Genomic DNA, 19,635 nt, shown 5'->3' on the forward strand with positions numbered 1-19,635 from the left:
TCAAACAATGTGTTAGACATTCGTATATATGGAACACCTGGTGGTGTTCATCTACGACTGCTAAATAATTTACAATTGAATTTCTTCTTGACACTGTTTCAGTTTCGGTTTCAACTGCCGAACGATGGCCGTGACATGTAGTTGATGTTTAGGTCACGTGAGGAATAAAAAATCAGCTTTATAACTGCTGATAGATCAATTCTTGTCATTCCAAGTCTTGAAAACAGTTGGTTCAGGTGTTGTAGTGTGAAAGAATCTGGCTTAAGTATTGTAGTGAATTAAAACTACGTTTCAGGGGTTATATTACAATTTTTCTAGTGCATCATGTGACCTAAACACCAACTACACGTCACACCCATCGTTTGGCTGATGAAACCAACAAAACCGAAACAGCATGAGAGAAGAAATTCAATGACAAATTATTTAGTAGTTGTAGGCGAATATGATGCATGCAGTAATCTATGTATTCTAATGCCTAACCTATCATCTGAAAGAAGAAAAAACACAACGAAACATGATAAAATTAGGTGCATAAGGTTCTTTAAGCTGTAAATGGCTTTTTGCTATGACAGAGTTCAATAAACGATTACATAAACAGAAAGAAATCCCTGAGTTGAATGCATAGTAAGGCGAAAGCCTTTAATGCCTCATCATTGTGGACAGAAGGCTGTCAGCAAAAGCTCATCAGCAGAGGTGTCATGCTTTTGAGGGGTGTCTGTGAGACAGTTACTGCTGCCGGATTTCCTTTCCTCAAATTCATTTTCTTCATTACAGCCCCTCTTTCTTCTTTCACTCCCACTTCCTCCCTTCCTGACAGAAAATTACTGCCAGAGAATTACTGAGCCATTTCCTTTCCTCAAAAAGGGTCGCGCTGAATGGGTGGTGGTGTTCCCTGGCAGCCCTACAACACGCTGTCCCATTGCACTCCTAAAGGTGAAGCTTAAGCGTCATTAATTAGCAGTTCATTAGTATTTAGTCATTAATCAGTAATTAGTCATTGATTAGTATTTTGTCATTACTTAGTAATTAGCCATTAATTATGTGTGATGGTGACGTCACCAGTGCCACAGAGGCAGTCAAAGTGGAGCGGAAAATGCTTTCACCTCTATGCACTTTAGACAGTCAAAGCGCCCCCTGAATTTTTTTCAGTACTACAACCCACAGAAAGATCACTTTTGCCACAAACTTCAATGAGCACTGACTGCTGACAAGCTCTAATGTCAGACCTGTACTAACATCTGGCACGAGAAAAACATTTCCAGCTAAAAGGTTAAAGAATTACAGCAGTCAGCTGTGTGAACCGTGAAAGGTTCACGGACATCTTTGCTCTATTTGCAGCCAAACAACATTGACCTGCAAAGCGACTCCATCATCAGTCACGCATGACAACTACAACACAGCCCAAAACAGCCGAAAACGTCGCTTGAATGCTGCCCTTAAAGGGACAGTGAGGAGAGCTCTATTGATATATTTTTTAAAGCAAAATCCGATAGTTCGGCATTTCATGGCATTGTTGCCACTTGGCCGGCAGCGAAAGATGCATTTATTTCTAAGAAATTTGGTTTCGAAGTTGAAAAACTTTTTCCCGCCGCTCTGATTCAAACCTGGGATTCTCTTATCACGACACAGGACTAAGTGACGTGAAACATGACGTGCACATGCCGTAACGCAGACTCCGTGATTTCTGGTGGCCAGCAGTGCGGCCTAGCATCAGCCGAAAAGAAAGCTACCGCCGGCCGCACGTTGAAGCCATCTATCGGCCGTCGCTACCGTCGCTTCGTTTACATTTGCACCGGCGTTTTGCCAGCATTACAATGGATCCCGTTCTCGAAGTCGTCAACGAAGTTCTCGCAAATAGACACCTTTAGCATACCGTGTACCTTGTTACCATTAGCGGGATACCGGGAGCCCGGCTATCGCAGGTGAGCAGGCGCTGATTGGTCCCGGCGCTGGAGGCCCTCGCGTAGCTGCTGGGTACGTGGCGCCATCTGGCGCCATCAAGGAGATTTGCGCATGCATTGGCGCTTTGCACCTCAGTGATTCGTAGCTTCTCGTATCCGAGTGTTGCTAGAACCATTTGTTCTAGCAACACTGTTTTGTCCTATGACGTCATCCCGCTTGTACTTGCGAGTTTGGCCTGTGGCGGCGATACCTGTATTTTGGTTCTTGCTCTTTTCTACGTTACAAGAGCTTTGTTGTCAGTTTGAGTGGTGTTTTTGTAATCAGGAGCTGGTATTCTGTCAATACAAGCCAACTTCAATTTCTCCTCAGTGTCCCTTTAAGGTCTGTGCTGTTGGCACGCTCGCTTTTGTTCCCTTCCAACGGCTACAAATAAGCAATAGACTGAAGCTCTGCTGAACTGTGGAGGAGACCAGATAGAAGGAGGAGAAACAAAGGGCATGTAGCGGTGCAGGAGCGCCACTTGTACCCCCATGCACAAAGCTTCCCAAGCCACTGTTCCACATAAGTGTGCTGGGCAGGAACACCAGTACGGTTCACTGACTTAAACATGACTTCAGTGTATTATAAGTGCTGCACATTGCCTTACTAGTTGCATGAAGAAAACGCAACGAAAAAGTTACAACGCAAGAACAGCTATGTCAAAAAATGCATACTGACATATATTGGCAGTAGCTAGTCTCGCTTAATACGCGCCGTTGCCTAAACATATAAATGTACCCCCTTTGTCAAAAGTAACCGGGCACAGGTGGTTTGTTTCTTAGCCGCGTAGCGAAGCACTCATGGCAGCCCTTAAGCTCTGATTCTGTGTAGAGTAAGGTGAGACCTTGTCCTTACATTATGGCACCGTTGGGTCTTTAGGGCTGCCGTAAACGCTCCGTTATACGTTTGAGAAGCAAGAACCTGTTGCTCGGTTACTTTTGGCAAAGGGGCTACATACATATATCGCATGAAAGGACAAGCAACCATTTGTTGATGCATTTCATTAGAGCAAGAAAAAGGCACACACATAAATTCAGGAAACAGACCCCTCAAGCGGTAACACATGTAAAAATTTGTCCTGGTGTCAACACCAATGGTGGCGAGCAGACTGGTTTCATTAAAAAAAGTATCAGAGCACAGATCATATCTGCATGTGGCGTGTGTATGGTGCGCATTCTAAGGCTATGCAGCAAACTGCTCAGGCAATTTGCACAAGCTGACACCAGCGGCAAACACATAAGCCTCGAAAGTTAAGCTAATCAAAGCTTTTCCATAATCGACCAAAAAAATAGTCCTCAGATCTTGCTGCACTTATTACGTGTCTTTTCTTGACATAAAACGAAGTTATCAACACGTTTATTGAGCGGTACAGACAGCGACACAACCCCTTGCACTGTTCTGGCCGTGCCATTCACAAAACCCGAGAACCATCAATGCAAGTTCTTGATTCGTCACCCAGAGGAGACTATGAAAAAGCAGCCAAGACACCCTCCTTGCACCATCATCATCATCATCAGCCTGACTATGCCCACTGCAGGGCAAAGGCCTCTCCCGTGTCTCTCCAATTAACCCTGTCCTTTGCCAGTTGCCGCCACTGTATTCCCGCAAACTTCTTAATCTCATCTGCCCCCTTAACTTTCTGCCGCCCCCTGCTACGTTTGCCTTCTCTTGGAATCCGCTCCGTTACCCTTAAGGACCAGCAGCTATCTTGCCTTCGCATTACATGCCCTGCTCAAACCCGTTTCTACCTCTTGATTTCATACACAAGTACTTTTCAAAGCACTAGCATACACAAGTGCTTTGAATATATTTGCATTTATCATGCTTTCTTCACGAAAGTACGGCCTCAGGAACTCGTAAAAACCACTGCATTCATGAGCATCTGAAATGAATTCGTTATCTGCTCCTGTCAGAGGCCCGCCCTCAGGGCACTCTCGACAAACAGTGCAATGACATTTGTGGCTGCAGAAGTTCCCAGAGGTGAGAAGTGGGAGAAGGACGCGACACCAGGGCCAAACAATGGACCGCGATCCATCTTGGCCGGCCCAGAAATAAGAAAAAGTAAGGAAGGGTCAACAGAGCGAGTCACCGCCAAGACCGGCGCACATCACGCCTCCAGTCACAATAGGCAGCGACAAGATAACTGCTCTGACCATTGCAACACAGCTGCATCTGCATGCACACACACAGACCGACATTCACACACACACACACTCGAGCGTGTACAAGATGAACCAGCTGGGACGGAAAGCGTGAAAGAATGAGAAAGTCACCCACCTCTTCGTAAAAACTTAGCTGAGGAACCTGCTCGTCGCAGACGTTGTCGCAGAAGTCCTTAAATAACAAGTAGCCTGGAAAGAAAACAGCGCAAGCCCGGATGAGGAACGTGACACGAGGGACAGATGTGCAAGAACACAGTGCACAAAAGCAGCCTCGTGCAGAAAAAAAAAAAAATAGTAATAACGCTCCTTGCGCTGACAGGTCGCTGTCGACAAGCACTTTTCAACACCTGAAGCCAGGTAAAGCAAAACAAAGCATGGTGGCTGAAGTGAACAAAAAAACGGGGCTTGTCATTGAAAAAGGTCCCCTGTCATGATTAAATTGCGAGAAAAGCAGGCCATCATGTGACAGAGAGCACAGCAGCTGTCCCTTCTCTTCTACAAGAAAAGATAAGTTCGGGTGCAAACCTGGATGCAAGTAAACACTAAAGTTTCTGCGACTGAATAACGGACTGGCAGCCCCTGCATTTTGCGACACAAGCAAGAATGCGACCAGTAACTGCCCTAAAACATTCAGTTACGAGCCTTTGCTATTAAGCTGGCTACTCTGACCTAGTGACAATCTGAGCAAAACATCTTCTCTGGTGACAAGTTGATGACAAGCTGATGACAATAACTGATGACAAGCTGATGACAAGTTGGCTATCTCAAGTAATAATGCTCTAAAGAGCGACTTTTTTAAACCTTTACAGACTTTCATTTTAAAAACAGTGCGGGATACGTTGGTCTAGCCTGTGCAGGTGGATTGCACAGCATGGGGGGTATAAGTACAGTCTTTGCCAGAAGTAACCAGGCTGCATGGTTTGCTTCTCATTCGTACACTAGAGCCCTTACGGCTTCCCTAAAGATCAAAAAGCTCTTTGCAAGTGTGGACAGGGGTTCTTTATACCATTCAGAGATTCAGAGCTTGAGGGCTGGCATAATAGCTTTAATAGATGACTGAGAAGCAAACCATGCAGCCTGGTTACGTTTGGCAAGACTGTACATGACAGGGCTCTATTATTAGATTATTCGATTCATTAACAAAAACTAAGTAATGAATTTTCTGATTTTTGGTGTTAAGGTGCAAGATTATACTGAAAAATTGAAGGCAGTCAATATCGAAGTCAAACGCAGTTTTAAAATTTTTTTAATTGATACTGTGGTTCGAAATAACACGTGCCAAAAATATGCTTTTAAAAGCTCACTGAATTGGCTTTCCTGCATTACACTTTATAAAATGGCCTTAGTGTATGTAGCATTGTTGCCATGATCACGTTAGATATTTCTACATTGTAAAACAGACAAAATGCATCTGTATTTGCTGTATTAGAAATGTATAAATGCGAGAGCCGCCATTTTATCAATGTGGAAAGAGGGAAAGTCACCTTAATGAGCTTTCAAAGGCATGTTTTTCACCTTCGATATTTCGAACCACAATGCTAACTAGGAAAATTTAAAAACTGGGCTCGCCTTCGATGCTGACAGCCTTCGATTTCGCACTATAATCTTTTAACCTAAAATCAAAAATTAAAAACTTGATAAGTTAATTCCAGTCAATTGACAATGTTTTAGTTCACCTCTTTCATGTACTATACTCGACAAATGAAACAGAACAAGACAATTGAAACAAGAAAAACAAAATGAGAAGACCTGGACCAGGGGAAGCTCAATCCTTCGAAGGTCCAAAGATTCTCCTTCAGAAATGTTAATAAATCTGGCTTGTGTTTCCCTTCCTAGAGCTAATATGTTCGTGTTTTTGTGTTTGCATTTCAGTTTTTTTTGTTTACATTTCGTTTTCTGAGTATAGTACATAATGTCCACATTGCTGCACAACGTGCCTACACAGACCGCACCGGTGTACCGATTGCTGATTTTTCAGAGAAAAATCTCTAAAGGGTAAAACAAAAACCCTCTGGTATAACGCTCAAATGAAAAAACAACATAGTTAAGAGCTCCAACACTCTTCCACGGTATAAGTAGTCTTTACATTTGGCACTTCTAAAGCCACAGAGCAACATTGTGAAATTCCTCTAGGACTCCCAGCACTCCAAACAGTAAAGAATTAAAGGCTCCTTCACCCACAAGAGATTTTGAGCCCCTGATCAACGTGCTTGGCCCCATCACAAACCCAGTGACAAGATAAGAACTGCTGTGAAGGTATGTCTGCCAGCGACTGTAGTGCACGTGACACACTCCCTCACCAGACACTGACAACCAAGATCACAACTGACATTACTGTTTCCACATCTCCTCATGAGGAGAGAGGCTGATCTAGATGCATGCAGATACCAGCAGCTCCAGTACAGCTTCAACAAGAGGCAAGGGTTTAAAGAAGAGTAACACGTGGACACTAATCTCCTTTCTTCTGATCCAAGCCCTTGTGACCAGTACAAGTGTAATGTTTCTAGATAGCTCAAAGCTTAATGATCCTGCTAGTCATCTTATGGCCCGGGAACATTATGCCCCAGCAGATTATCATCTTCTCTATGTTATGTTGAATTCCAATGGCAGATCGGGATCAAGTTTTTCTGCTCGGTTTGGATCAGTCGTATTCCAATGGTAAAATGGGAGCGCGAGTTGTATGTTCCTATGGCAGATCGGGATCAGGCGTAAATCCCGGATCGCTCCGTGGAGCAGCAATACTTGATCCGCCGAAATCGGCAGATTTGACCGGAACCTCGCGTGACGTTTTTTTTTCCGACGCGTCTTCTTCCGGTCGCGACCGGCAGCAGACGCTTCGTTCCTGTCGTCGCTACGTGGTGAGCCGGGCACTTTCCAGTCAACAGTGGACGGCAATGATCTTGCTTCGAGCCGTGCGGCACTAATTTTGCTTCATGGAAGTGACAGTTCCGACTCGGGCACTGAAAGCTCTGAGTCCAGCAGTGAAGATTCGTCTGAAACGGACAGCGAGTGTGAAGCTGCCGGCCTGCCGCCGGCGTCAGAAAAATGCGCTAATATTCTTTGTTCGCGTTCATAACAAGCCCTGGAGTAGAGGAATGTAACAAATGAATCATTTTTGAGGATCGTTGGCCAATACCGAGTTGCTGGTAGAAGTGATAACTGCGATACAAGCAAATTTCTTCCTGACGCCCAGTGCGGCTGGCCTGCTGTCTGCTAGCTCCGCTGCTGGAGGCGTCGCAGAAATCGGTCATGTCTTTATTTTATTATGAGACGAGGAACACAGTAAAACGGTGACGCGAGTAGCACCTTTACTACAGCGCTGGCCAGTTCCGAAGCGCCCTCAGCTGCGGCATCGATGAAAAGCATTTAGGCTTAGCGACGACTACGGCAGCCAGGAAGAAACGTTGTCCGGGGGGCAGCGCAGTTCGTCGCTCGGCGTGTCCGCGGACGGCGTCGTTGCCGAAAGCTCGACTGTCTCGCTGATTGGTTCAGCGGCTTGCGTCTCGCAGTCGCAAGGCTGGAAAATCGAGCAGCGAGCGACTTGCCTGCTCGTCGTCCGCCACTTCTTTCGTGAACGGTAGGGACAGGCTCACTGGCTCTCCGGCCGCATACTCGCGTGTTCACGGAGGGTGGACCATCCTGTACATACGCTTTGGTTTTGGCTTTACATTCCGGCCTTCGTACTACCTCCTTTTTGTTTCGCCGAGACGGCGTCTGTCAACGCAGAGATCGCGCCTCGCGCAACTCCTGTCGGACTCGAACACGAAGCTAGCAGGGCGTCTGCTCCGGCGGCGCGCCTAGTTTCGCGGCTCGCCGCTGCGGCGCTGGCGTCGCGCTCCCGAGAGAGCACTCGCATTCCAATCGCAAAATGGGAGGTGGCGAAGCTACGCGCTCCGACGCGCTCCGTACGCGATCCTACGGAGCGGTCTCGATCTGCCATTGGAATTCAGCATTACTGATTAGTCCACGCGTTCACTAGCTGCTCTCAAATATGTAAGGAAAGAATGCACTGTTGAAAGAGCTCAGAGATTGTTGGTGAACTAACGTAGCACATGTTCTTACAATGACCTTGTCGAAATACCATAATTTTATGTCTTTATTCGGACCAGCAGAGCATGTTTGCAGTCTCACACCACACTTGCAGCTCATCAAAAAGACTGGCATGCCCTCTGTAAGCAGCAGAAATGACCTTCCCTGTCACATCATGGTTGGCAGTGCCACACCAACTAGGAGTACACCGTAACTGGTGAATCCTCTTCAACTTGTTTAAGTGACGCTGTTAAGCTGGCACGGATTTTATAAACTCTCCGCCTGATGATTAGCCACACTGTGGAGTGAAGGGAAAGGAAAGGACAGAGCAAACAACCAGCAGGCTACACCGGAGAACAACACAGAGGGAAGACAGACCGCTCACCTAACTTCTGATTGAAGATCTTGTCGAATGTCACCTCCCCCATTTTCTCGAGGTGCTTGTGCATCACGCTCCGCACACTGCAACGACAGAACAAGATGGCGGTTCCTTTTCAGTGAAAAGCAACAAAATGCTGACATATAAAGACAACGAAACTCATATGTACGATGCTAACAGCAAGATGCCGCAAGAAACCTCATCCGCAGTGGTCAGTTTGTTCACCCCACCCCAATTCTTGCTGCAATTGCAGGAAGAGGGTGGTCAAACCCACATAAAACTTGCTGCTGCAATGTGTCGACACAGCCATGAGACCATGCAACTGCACGAGTGGTGACAAATGCAGACAAATCATGTGTTCATTGCTTGTTACTTGGTTCATAATGAAAAGAAAAACCTAGAACAAGCTATTCTTTGCTTAAAGAGCCACTTTCTCCCAAAATCCACACAATCCGGTATTTTGCATGTACTTCATTGCGTCAAAAGGAAAGGCATGCACAAGTGGCAAAAGACGGCCTTCGAGTGAGTCAAAACGGCTCAGCAATGCATTTATACTTCTACATTAGACACCGCACCATAGTAAAAGTTTTTCTGCAATGGGATGCTAAACTGGGCGAGTTGGAGTGGCTTCATAGTTGTAGTGTAGTGCATATGAAATTTAATGTTTAATGCACAACTGCAAAGCGCGAACTGTGGAAGAAAAGTGTTTCATAGTTATAATGCAGCACAAACAGATTCGGTGCTGCATTCTAACTATGAAACATTTTTCTCCCACAGTTCATGCTTTGTAATCGTGCACTAAACAGCTCAATGTTCACTAAGAGAATAGAAGATTTGAATAAAATTTCATCCCTGGCATGCATAGGGAGTTAAATGTCCGTGCCAAGCCAACATTTATACAAATCTAGAACACAAATTTCCTACAACTGGAATAGAAAAGTTTGTGTACGTATTGAAATTTGGATGTCACCGTGTTCACTTCAGTTCATTAAACCCAGCTTGAGGTGCAAGTGAAGGCCACAAAGTGTACAATTAAGTGACTGGAACACGACAAACAAAACTACCAGTACCAGAAAGTGCCAAAAAAAAAAGCATGTTATCACTCAGCTCTATGCAGTTCAAATGCATTAAAAAAGCTCATAATGCACTTTCAACATGACAAACACTAGAGGCGGGCATGATAACAGCATGAGCGTTTAAAATGCGACACATGTAGGTGATAAAATGTTCAAACGAAATTTTCTAAGTAAAGAAAAAACTAATTACAAACAAGTTTTGGGCAATTTTTTGTAGTTTTTTTTTTCTGGGTAATGCAAGTTAAAACCAATAACTGACGAACCAGTAAAATTTGACAGTACTGAATACGAATCTATTAATTCCGGTCACTGTAATTTGCCTCATTTAAGCGCAGACGGCTGTACCCACCAGATAAAAGAAAAGGATCGTAAATCTATTTTGCGGCAGCCAATAAACTTCGGTTCGCCAGAGGACTCGAGCCTATGCCCAACCATGACGCCTTCTCGCCGGAGTGGCTATACGTCTGCAATGTCGCGCCTTCGAGCTACTTTATGGCAGACCGTAAACAAGGATGCCATCGCACGCGCGCTGTCAAAGCCTCCGAGCGCGACGCGATCTTGGCTCTTGATCTGCAGAAAACGCGGCTTAGCGCGGGCGATCCCGCGCCCCCGATTCGCACACCTCATCCTCCTCAGCCTTTCGCTTCCCTTTCCCTTCTTTTCTTCCTCGCTTTAATTTTCGAAGCTGCACGGCGATCAAACATTTCGAAGCTGCATGGCGCTCCTTCCTTTATGCTCGCGTGCAGTTCCTGCCTTGTTTCAGCGTCAGTGGCCGCATTTGTTTTTCCAGTCCCGGACTACTTGCTGGCAGGTCTCGGCTTCCGCTCGGACAGGAAAAGCGTCATGGTCACATGACCTACTTGCCATAGGCATGCCATAGGCTGCTTTCGAACTCGCCGCCAGAGCCGGGCTCCACCTCGGTTACCGTACAAGGACGCTGTCATCTGCTAGCAGACGATGCAAGCCACGGCCACCACGACGCCGAAGCAACGCCGAAGCAACGCCGTGCGCTCGATCATGATACTGAGTCGATTTAAAGACTGTACTGTCAGCTTAGCGTAGGTGCATTACAGAACTCAGCTTCGGAGGTATGCTCGCAGTCGCCGCTACTGCTTGCGGCGAAGTTCGCACAAAGTAGCCCAACTCGTTGCGGATCGGCAGATAGACGAAAGCCTTCGCAAAAATGTTGACAACAAGCTCTATAGCTGCTCCAGTATACGAGTGGTTCACCTGCGATGCTTTCAGGTAAGCGTACAGACAGCATGTCGCAAAACAAGCGAACGAGAACCTCTTGGCGACACGAGCAAACAATATGCGCTCGCAGCTTCGAACGCGCGTTCGTGTGCGGTGGATTTCAAGAAAATAAACGAAGATGCAAGAACAAAAAGTCTTGCGATGGCTCAGAGAGCAGCTACGGAGCTCATTTGAAGGTTTAACGCATGATATCGACCTCCAGGAACACGAAAAGTAATCAAAATGCACACGGAGTCTAACTCAATATGGCTGCCAGCGCGGCGCGCAGCTGTCGTCTGCTGCCTTCTCAGCAGCCCGCGGACTGCCACAGGCTAAAAACGAACGCGTTGCTATGGCGATGCAGGCAGGTGGGCGGAGCTTTCGGGCTGCCCGAGAAAAACAAATACCGGACTCGAGTCCGCAAGTAGTCCCGGACAGTCCGGGACTGAAAAACAAATGCGCCCAGTAACACAGCTCTAGAGCAGCTCAGCTTCAGTTCACAACGTCCTTAGGCCAACGTCAACTATACCGACAGGCCAACAATACCGAAAATGCCAAATTAAAATTAGCTACGTATGTCACCGACTTCGACGGACCCTATGACCTTCGAAATTGACGGCCTTCACTCTACAGAGCACATTTACTCTCAAGATGCTTCAACAGATCGCCCTGAACTTTGGTCATCTTCAATCAAAACTTTACTCCGTAGACTCGATCTAAACACGAATATGCTTATATGGGAGTAAAAAGGGAGTATATGCTGTCCTCCAGCGCACTCCCGTTTATAAAAGGGACTGAAGACTGATTACCCCTTTTTACTGTTTTCTGTTTGTAATGTAGGGAGGTATAACATCCCCACGATATGCAGCAATCATCCATACATGAACTTCTTCAGGCGTAATGTTGCCTGTCCTTGTCGGGGATTTCAATCGCGGAACGAAGCTTCGAGAATCCCTCAATTTCCCCGCAGACCCACACTGTTCGTGTTGCATATGTCTATACACGTCTCAACCTGCACTGGCAAGCTCAGCTCCAGAACACTGACATAACATACACCGGGGGCAGACAACTTATTGAGTAACCCCTGAAAAGCTCCCAACATTCCCACTTGCCATATGGGGAAGGACATCTCAAATGTTATGCATACGTTAGCCATATTTCCGGCGCCACTGATTGCCCCCCCCCCCCCCCCCGCTTTTTATTGTTTTTCTGGCGTTTAAAAAAAAAAACTTTCTTTGTAATGTTTGAGCCGACGAGTGCCCCAGAAAGTGACTTCGCTTCCGTCAACAAATGAGCCCCAAGAATAAAAACGAAACAAAGCGAAAGTACGACAGTCGAATGCGCCCTTTCAAAATCGCGATCAGAGCTCATGGGGTATTTGTTTTCTTTTTTTTCTTTGTCTTTTTTGCTGGCAGTCTCAACCTGTCCTCCTGGCTCGCGTTATGCGCAGAAATGTGGAAAACGGGGTCGGGTGTAGCTCGAAACGTGCGCACAGAGGCGCGCTCCGCTAGGTCCGTGATTTTTCCCGCCGAACGCGCGACCGTACACGTATAAAAGCGCGGAAAAAAAAAATTAAAAAATAGCGTCCGGCTGTGGACCGCAGAAGCCGCACAAAATTAAGGGAGCTACGCCCCGTGTTTTTCTCCCTTTTCCAAAGCGGAGAAAATCGCCCCAAACAAGATTGGTCCCGAAAGAAGCCGCAAGAAAAAAAAAGGCAGCTCACGGGCTTCGCATATAGCTGTGAACGCCATGGACGCGCTGCCACGGGGCATATACAGCATACACATACACACGCATGCAGTCAACACACAGCGCCTCACCGTATATACCTTTCTCCGAGGGTATAAAGCGCTGTCAACGCCAACGTTGTACATAAAGGACGGTGCGCAATTGAACAAACAGAAAACTTTCGAGCGCTCTACATTCGTCGACAATACTATGGGCTGGGAGGACAGAGTCCCAGAAAAGCGGAAACATATGCCTGGTGAGCATGCGCAGTAGCAGCTCTCAGTCCGGCCGCTGCGCATGCGAGGTAGACATCTGGCTGGTTCGGCATCCGCCTACCCATAGCATGTCAGGGCTAATTGGCTCTCCAATATCCTATAATATTAGACATTTAGCACAGCGGAGGCGCATACAACCAGCCTTGCGTCTACAGCGCATGCGCAGTCGCAGGTGCACGCCCCCTACTGGGTCCTCGCTGCACGAACAACTGTACCAGGGGTCGTACCTCGGGGCGACGGATCGGCAATGGAAACGAATACGTATACGTCCGTCCGCCAGCGCCAAAAATGTTGTAATGGGAGTCTATACACCTGCGCTGGTGCGGCACCACAGTGCACCATCTTAAGGAACATGGTGATGAGCGCGTCGCGAGAAAAGAGACGACGTCAGTAAGGGTGACTATCGCCAAGGCGTAGTTTTAAACGGAGAGGTGGCTTGAAGACAGCTTTGCCTCCAAAAGGGCTCTAAAACTTAAAAAAAAAAAAGCTTAAACTTAAACAATAAGGAAGCTAAACTACTTCTTTTTGTGATTTCAGAGATCGAACGAAAGCGCTTCGTTTTTCCACGCTACATGCGATAACTCTGATGCCCGAGGCAATGTGCGATTTTTTTCTTTATGCCCACCTCTCGCGCTCCGCAAGGCATGCACAGAAGCAGACGCACACTCTACCGCGGAAGAACACCGACGCTTGGCGGTGGCCCAATGCAAAGCCCTCCGTAACTCCCCGCCGACTCTCCCCCACACGAAATGAAAGCAGTCGCTATGACGACACCACCCCGTCCCTCCCAAGTGCATCGAGCTACATCGAGCGCTCCGGCGACGCTCCAGTTACGTCGACGGCGAAATTACCGCCTCTTACGGTCCTCGACACTGCCGCCGTCGCTCGCTTCAGAGAAGCGGCGTGCAGGGCTCACTCACTGTTCACACTGTTCACTCATATCTTGATTGCGTGAAGTGGGCAGGACGCCAACTGGCCAAGCCAAACGGGCGAGCGGCCTATACACAATGCGCGCGTTCAACAAAACGGTTCGTTATATCGACAGGCGGGGGAATTATCGCTTCGCTAAAACGAGCCACCAACAGCGGGAATATATGGTCGCCGGCCATCAAGAAGAACCATGCTTATATCATCATCAGCCTGACTACGCCCACTGCAGGGCAAAGGCCTGTCCCATGTCTCTCCTATTAACCCTGTGCTTTGCCACTTGTGGCCACCGTATTCCCGCAAACTTCTTAATCTCATCCGCCCACCTAACTTTCTGGCGCCCCCTGCTACGCTTGCCTTCTCTTAATCCACTCCGTTACCCTTACGGACCAGCGGTTATCTTGCCTTCGCATTACATGCCCTGCCCGAGCCCACTTCTTCGTCTTGATTTCAACTAGGATGTCATTAACGCGCGTTTGTTCTCTCACCCACTCCGCCTGCTTCCTATAACTTAGCATTACATCATTTTTCTTTCCATAGCTCGCTCCGTTGTCCTTAACTTGAGCTGAACCTTCTTTGTTAGCCTCCACGTTTCTGCACCATAGGTGAGTACCGGTAAGATACAGCTGTTGTATACTTTTCTTTTGAGGGAAACTGGTAAGCTGCCATTCATGATCTGAGAGAGCCTGCCATATGCGCTCCACCCATTCGTATTCTTCCAGTTATTTACCCCTCATGGTCCGCTGATATAAGCGAGAGTCAAAGAGACACTGAGGTATACTCCATCCAATTTTTGTTCTCAGTAAAAATCCATCCTAGGGCTCTCTCTAGGGCTCTCTGGGGCCGTTGTGGGCCAGCAAAAGATGTATTTATAGCCGAAAACATTTAATTGTTACTTCGCCACTCGAATAAAACTTGAGACGTTTACACCAAAAAAGACACCGTGAGCAAAGTTTCGAAGTGACTGCTGCACCCAAAAAAAAACTGTCGACGCATCCTACGAAATCAGTAGGTGCGATGGCGACACTTATATTCCGTGTCACCCCCCCCCCCCCCCCTTTTTTTTTAGAACACTTGTATTGAAAGTAGCGTTTATGCGGCTGGAATGCGGCGATCTATCGATACTAACCAACTTGGATTTGTCCTCATTGTCCCTTAAAGGGACCATGAAAAGAATTAAAAGCCGCTTGAAAATGTTAGAAGTGACGCTCAGAAGCATTGACACCAAGTATGAGTCTTCGGAACTGAGCCGGCAATTTATTATGAATTTTTAAAAATCGTGTTTTTTTAAATTCGCGGGCCGCTTGGTGTCTTCGTAGGGAGCAATTCTGAAACCAAAATCGGGAAAATAGACGTCACTAGTCCCATGACGTCGGCAGGCCACCACACGCTGTCATTCGCTAGAGCCGCGGCAGCTTCGACGTCACGGGCACACTTCCGGTAGCGGTGAAAATCGTCTGCTCGAGCTGCCGCGCGACCCCCTCGGGCAAGCGCGAGCGAGGGCATTGCCTTCGCGCATATGGTTTTAATTTACCTCTGCCGCCTCTTTCTGTCGCGAGTTCGGGAGCCACTCGCAGTGCCTTTTTCGACCGCCCAAGATGAATACGCCTTGCTGTGTCGTCGGCTGCAAACCCAGTGACTGGCGAGGTGTTGAACTCAGGCATATGTTATTCCTAGAGACGTGCGTGAGCGAGCAGCCTGGATGGAGCGCATCGGACTGCCAGCGTCGCACGCCCGCCGAAGACTCCGCGTTTGCGGTCGACACTTCGCACCTGACGCTTACTACTATAACCCAGCGCTCGTTCGACAGTCAGGCATGAATGTCAAGCACCTGAAGCTTCGACCGAAGTCGCTGCCGACACTGTTTCTTCCCGCCGGGAAGGTGAGTTTCCAGCTTGCAGCGATCGGTATAAACGTTTACACGATATGATCTGCGATGGAAGACAATTTTATCTACGAGAACTTAAAAAAAGGTGCCGCATTTACTTAGGGCACAGGACGAATTCGGAGGGCCTTGGCCTGACGGCTACGTACTGCTGCGGTTCACATTCGGCTGCTGCTTCGACATGCAGATTCGGTGCCGACCTTCTTTCACTCTCCCGTCCGTTTTACGACCGTAATACCGTATGTTCCTTGTGTTCTAAGTCGGGCGGCGCGATTTTGCGATCCCGCAGCCGGGTGTCCAACATCATTCGACAGCTAGGCTCAGTATATGCACGGTGTTTCACGCCAAGACTTGGCAGCATCGGTGTGACGGCCGAACCAGCGCACAAAAAAAATAAAACATTGTGTGAGCCGGGAACAGGTCCGGGTCCATTCTGCCAACTAGCAAAGAAACCCGACGCGCGCCGCAATCCAAGAAAGCGCCAAGACCAGAGAGAGACGCTGCCGACGCACGCTGCTCCTCGGGAGTGCGACAACCGGAAGTCGTAAACCGAACGTCAGCGAATGACGTTTTCATGGGCGGAGCCCAGTCCCGGAGCTGTTTTGTTTATTTTTTTTATGGTGCCCCGTGCGTACGAGTTGAGGGGGGAGAGGAGGAGCGTGATTTTTAATCGCCTATAACTTCGTTGTTATTGATGCTAGCTCAGAAATTCTTGCGCTGGAGTGACGAGTGATGGATTGCCTATCTTTACATAATCTCAATTAATTTGTTTCATAGTCCCTTTAAAAGGTAACTCCTAGGGTATTTTGAGATCAACGTATTCCAATGAAACTTTTACTGCGTATTTTCCTATTCGTTCTGATAGCGCTGTGTGTGTCTACTCGTTCTTGGTCCCTTGTCCTGTTTGCGCTATTGCTCCGAAGAAAACTGAGTTTGAGACGTCACAAACAGTAATAGTATACGTTACTGCCCACTACCCGCGCAAACAACAAATTACAAGGCTCGTATTAGGTCGTTTTACTGATTTTATGAACTGAGCCGTCATTTCCAGTCGCTGTTTCAGCCGCTCAACGCGCGTATCCGAATGTTTTTCTAATACTGTGAGTGACGTCATCGCTGCGCCAACCAGAGCATCGTCTCTGGCCACGAACCGACTCTCGGTTTGCTACTTTTTACTCTTTTAGTACGGTCTGTTACGACGGAGACACTGGGCTCCAGGGAATGTGCCCTTATAAAAATGGATGACTGTCGATGGACTTTTTATATAATCTATTGCCTTCCTATATATATATTTATTTTCGTCTCCATGGAGTCTATAGACTGGCTACAGAAAAGAAAGTCTACTGAAAGTGTATGGCCATAAATCTGTAGAACGTCTATAGAAAGTAGGATTTGCATTGCCCATAGACTAGTCTATAAAAAGTCTATGTCTATAGATATTTATTTTTGTCTATTCGAAGTCTATAAACTTTCTATAGAAAAGAAAGTTACTAAAACTGTATGGCCATAAATCTATAGAATGTCTACAGACAGTAGGATTTGCATTGCCCCTAGACTAGTCTATAGGATTTGTCTATAGAAAGTCTATACACTTTATAGACAAAAGTATGGACATTTTTCCAAGGGTGATGCAATCGATCGATACCTCAGTATTTTGGAACAACCACCGGAACCTGCCCTTTAAACTGTGTTTTACAGTACTTGCCACGTGTGTGCGCTAACACGAACGCACGCACAAACCGCCACAGCGCAAATCAAATCGATGCTCGGCATGTCTATACCAGCAGTCGAGTGGGGCCTGCAGAAGCGCTGCCATACAAGGAGGACTCTACCGCAGCGACGATGACGACGACGCGGCGCGCAGCAAGGACCGGCGGCACACGTCACACACCGCAGCCACGTGTCTGCACGCGGAGGCGCTGCCCATTGTTTACACCGGAAACATGCGCGGCGCGACGGCAGCCTTCTGTCCTTAATTGGCCTGCGTCTATTCAGACGGAGGAGGCGAAATTTGCATGCGGAGAGTGAAAGCGCACCTGGCCGAAGCGACGACGATCAGCGGTCGCCACTGATCCAATGTCTGATTCATGCTTCCCGCAGCGAACGCCGAAAGAGTATATACTGCACCTCTATTTTCTTTTTTTTTTCAAGAAGAATGAACGAACAACACAGCTTTTTTAAATAGTAGCGGGGTGTCATAACAGACGGTGTGCGGTCTTTGTCACGCATAGTTTTACTGTCGCTGTAACCGCAATGGTTAACAGTCCTGGTAACAGAGCAACCAAGCTCACGTTTCAGCGACAACAGCTGTAATTTTGCTATGTGCTGGGGAAATTTCATAGCTTTTTTTCAGGACAGAGATGTGAAAAAAGGGCTAGACGCGTCAAAGGATATTGCAATCATATGTTTGGGGACCCAAACCATTTTCTGAACGTTTGGGGGTTGGGGGGTAGGAATTGGTGAAACGATTTACACACTCCACGAGTCTCAGGAGAAGCGGGCGTTTACGCATCGATTTAGACACTGAAATTCCGGAGCTTAGTTTCAAAGAACAGCTGCCGACTCGGCGCGAAGCCTCGTCAGCTGGTAAAGTTGTCGAACGTCACACAAGCAGACAGGCCTCGAGTATCGTGTAGACATTGCGTCTGTATCGCGAGGCGCTGCACGATTGAAGTCAGTCGCCCACGAGATTTTGATATCGAATTAATATTCACTTATACACACACACACTCAAAGCGACGATACGTTCGCATTGAATCCCCCGCGGAAGCTATCCAGTAGAGATATCTGTACAGCCAGATTCTACATGTGGTCCTTTTCTATGCGTCGCCTACGAAAAAAAGGTTCACACAACGTCGGCTGCTGCGGCCGAGAGTAGCCTCCTTCCTCAAAAGCGGCACTATTCCTTTCAGCCACCCCGGCGCAAGCTCGGGCAGCCGAGGCATGCGTCCCAATCGGTGACGTCACCCGTGACCAGATTACGCGCAACGGTGCGATGTTGCGCACGCGATAAGCGTCACCGTGGCCTTTCTGTAGCGCGCAAGTGCTCGGTGCACTCTCCACCTCGCGTCAAGGGTATAAACATTAGCACGCGGTTCAGGAAACTCGGAACCGTCACAGCGCGCTGTCGTCGGCCAAACCACAGGCGCTAAAACGTTCTCACGCTAACATGGTGAATGCTTAGTTCCCTGTATACGCAAGCATGGGCAAGGTCTCAACGCTGTGCCATCTTTGTCAATTGTTATCGCCATCGCAGTGAGCGCCGGCATTCTGCCGGGTTCGAATGCCGGTCGGGGCGCGGCGGAATTTTCCTTTCTTTTTCTTTGCGCGTACATAATCACCCTTCGGACGGATATTCGTGTCACTGCCGGCTCCCGTTTCGCCATGACTTCGGCAGTGCATAGTTCGATAGCCACCGCCGAGAAGGCACTGTAGAAGACTATGTGTAGAAGACTAGTGAGCAAACGTACGAACTTCGGGAAACCATCGGCTCGCGCTGGCACCTTCCAATCCACTGGTGGTGGTATGTGGGTTTTGACACCCACAAAGCTGCAGTGCATGGAGTGTGAGGACTCGACCGGATCATTTCCCACCACCCGGAGTTATTTTAAAACGTGCACTGACATTTTCGTCGGGATTCGCGGCCTCCGTGGCAGGAGGTCAGAACCCGCGACACCGGCCTTTGCAGCCGAACCTCATAGCCACTTCAGACAAAAGCCACCACGGCAGGCCGCAAGAAGCGGCGAGATGGACTAACAGCGCGTTGTGGCGACAGGGCGGGCAACGAACAGCGGCACAAGACATGACGGCGATATATAGTGATGACGTCACCAATGCCCCGACACCTGCCCTGTGCTGCCGGAGCTGTATACACCCTGCACGCTTTATATATACACATAGAGGCAAAAAACGAGCGCCCAGCTTTGTGGAGAGCAGCAGCGGCAGAAGCCATGAATGGACCACCGGGCGGCGTTCGTGACGTCACCCGCGAAGGCAGCAT

At 47.9% G+C, this 19,635-nt stretch overlaps 1 protein-coding gene across 1 annotated transcript in view; it reads right to left on the bottom strand.

The window, feature by feature from the left end:
• Positions 1 to 19,635, bottom strand: part of Gprk1 (G protein-coupled receptor kinase 1) — a 112,719-nt gene that overhangs the window by 24,262 nt on the left and 68,822 nt on the right. Inside the window, exons 2-3 of the mRNA XM_089573285.1 lie at positions 8,518 to 8,594; positions 4,219 to 4,292 (exon numbers count right to left, since the gene is read on the bottom strand). Coding sequence (XP_089429411.1) covers positions 4,219 to 4,292; positions 8,518 to 8,594 — 151 coding nt within the window. The remainder of the gene's footprint in view (positions 1 to 4,218; positions 4,293 to 8,517; positions 8,595 to 19,635) is intronic.

The sequence above is a fragment of the Amblyomma mixtum genome, chromosome 2 (assembly GCF_055824585.1).
Source record: "Amblyomma mixtum isolate Tamu chromosome 2, ASM5582458v1, whole genome shotgun sequence".
In the NCBI taxonomy this organism is placed as follows: domain Eukaryota; kingdom Metazoa; phylum Arthropoda; class Arachnida; order Ixodida; family Ixodidae; genus Amblyomma; species Amblyomma mixtum.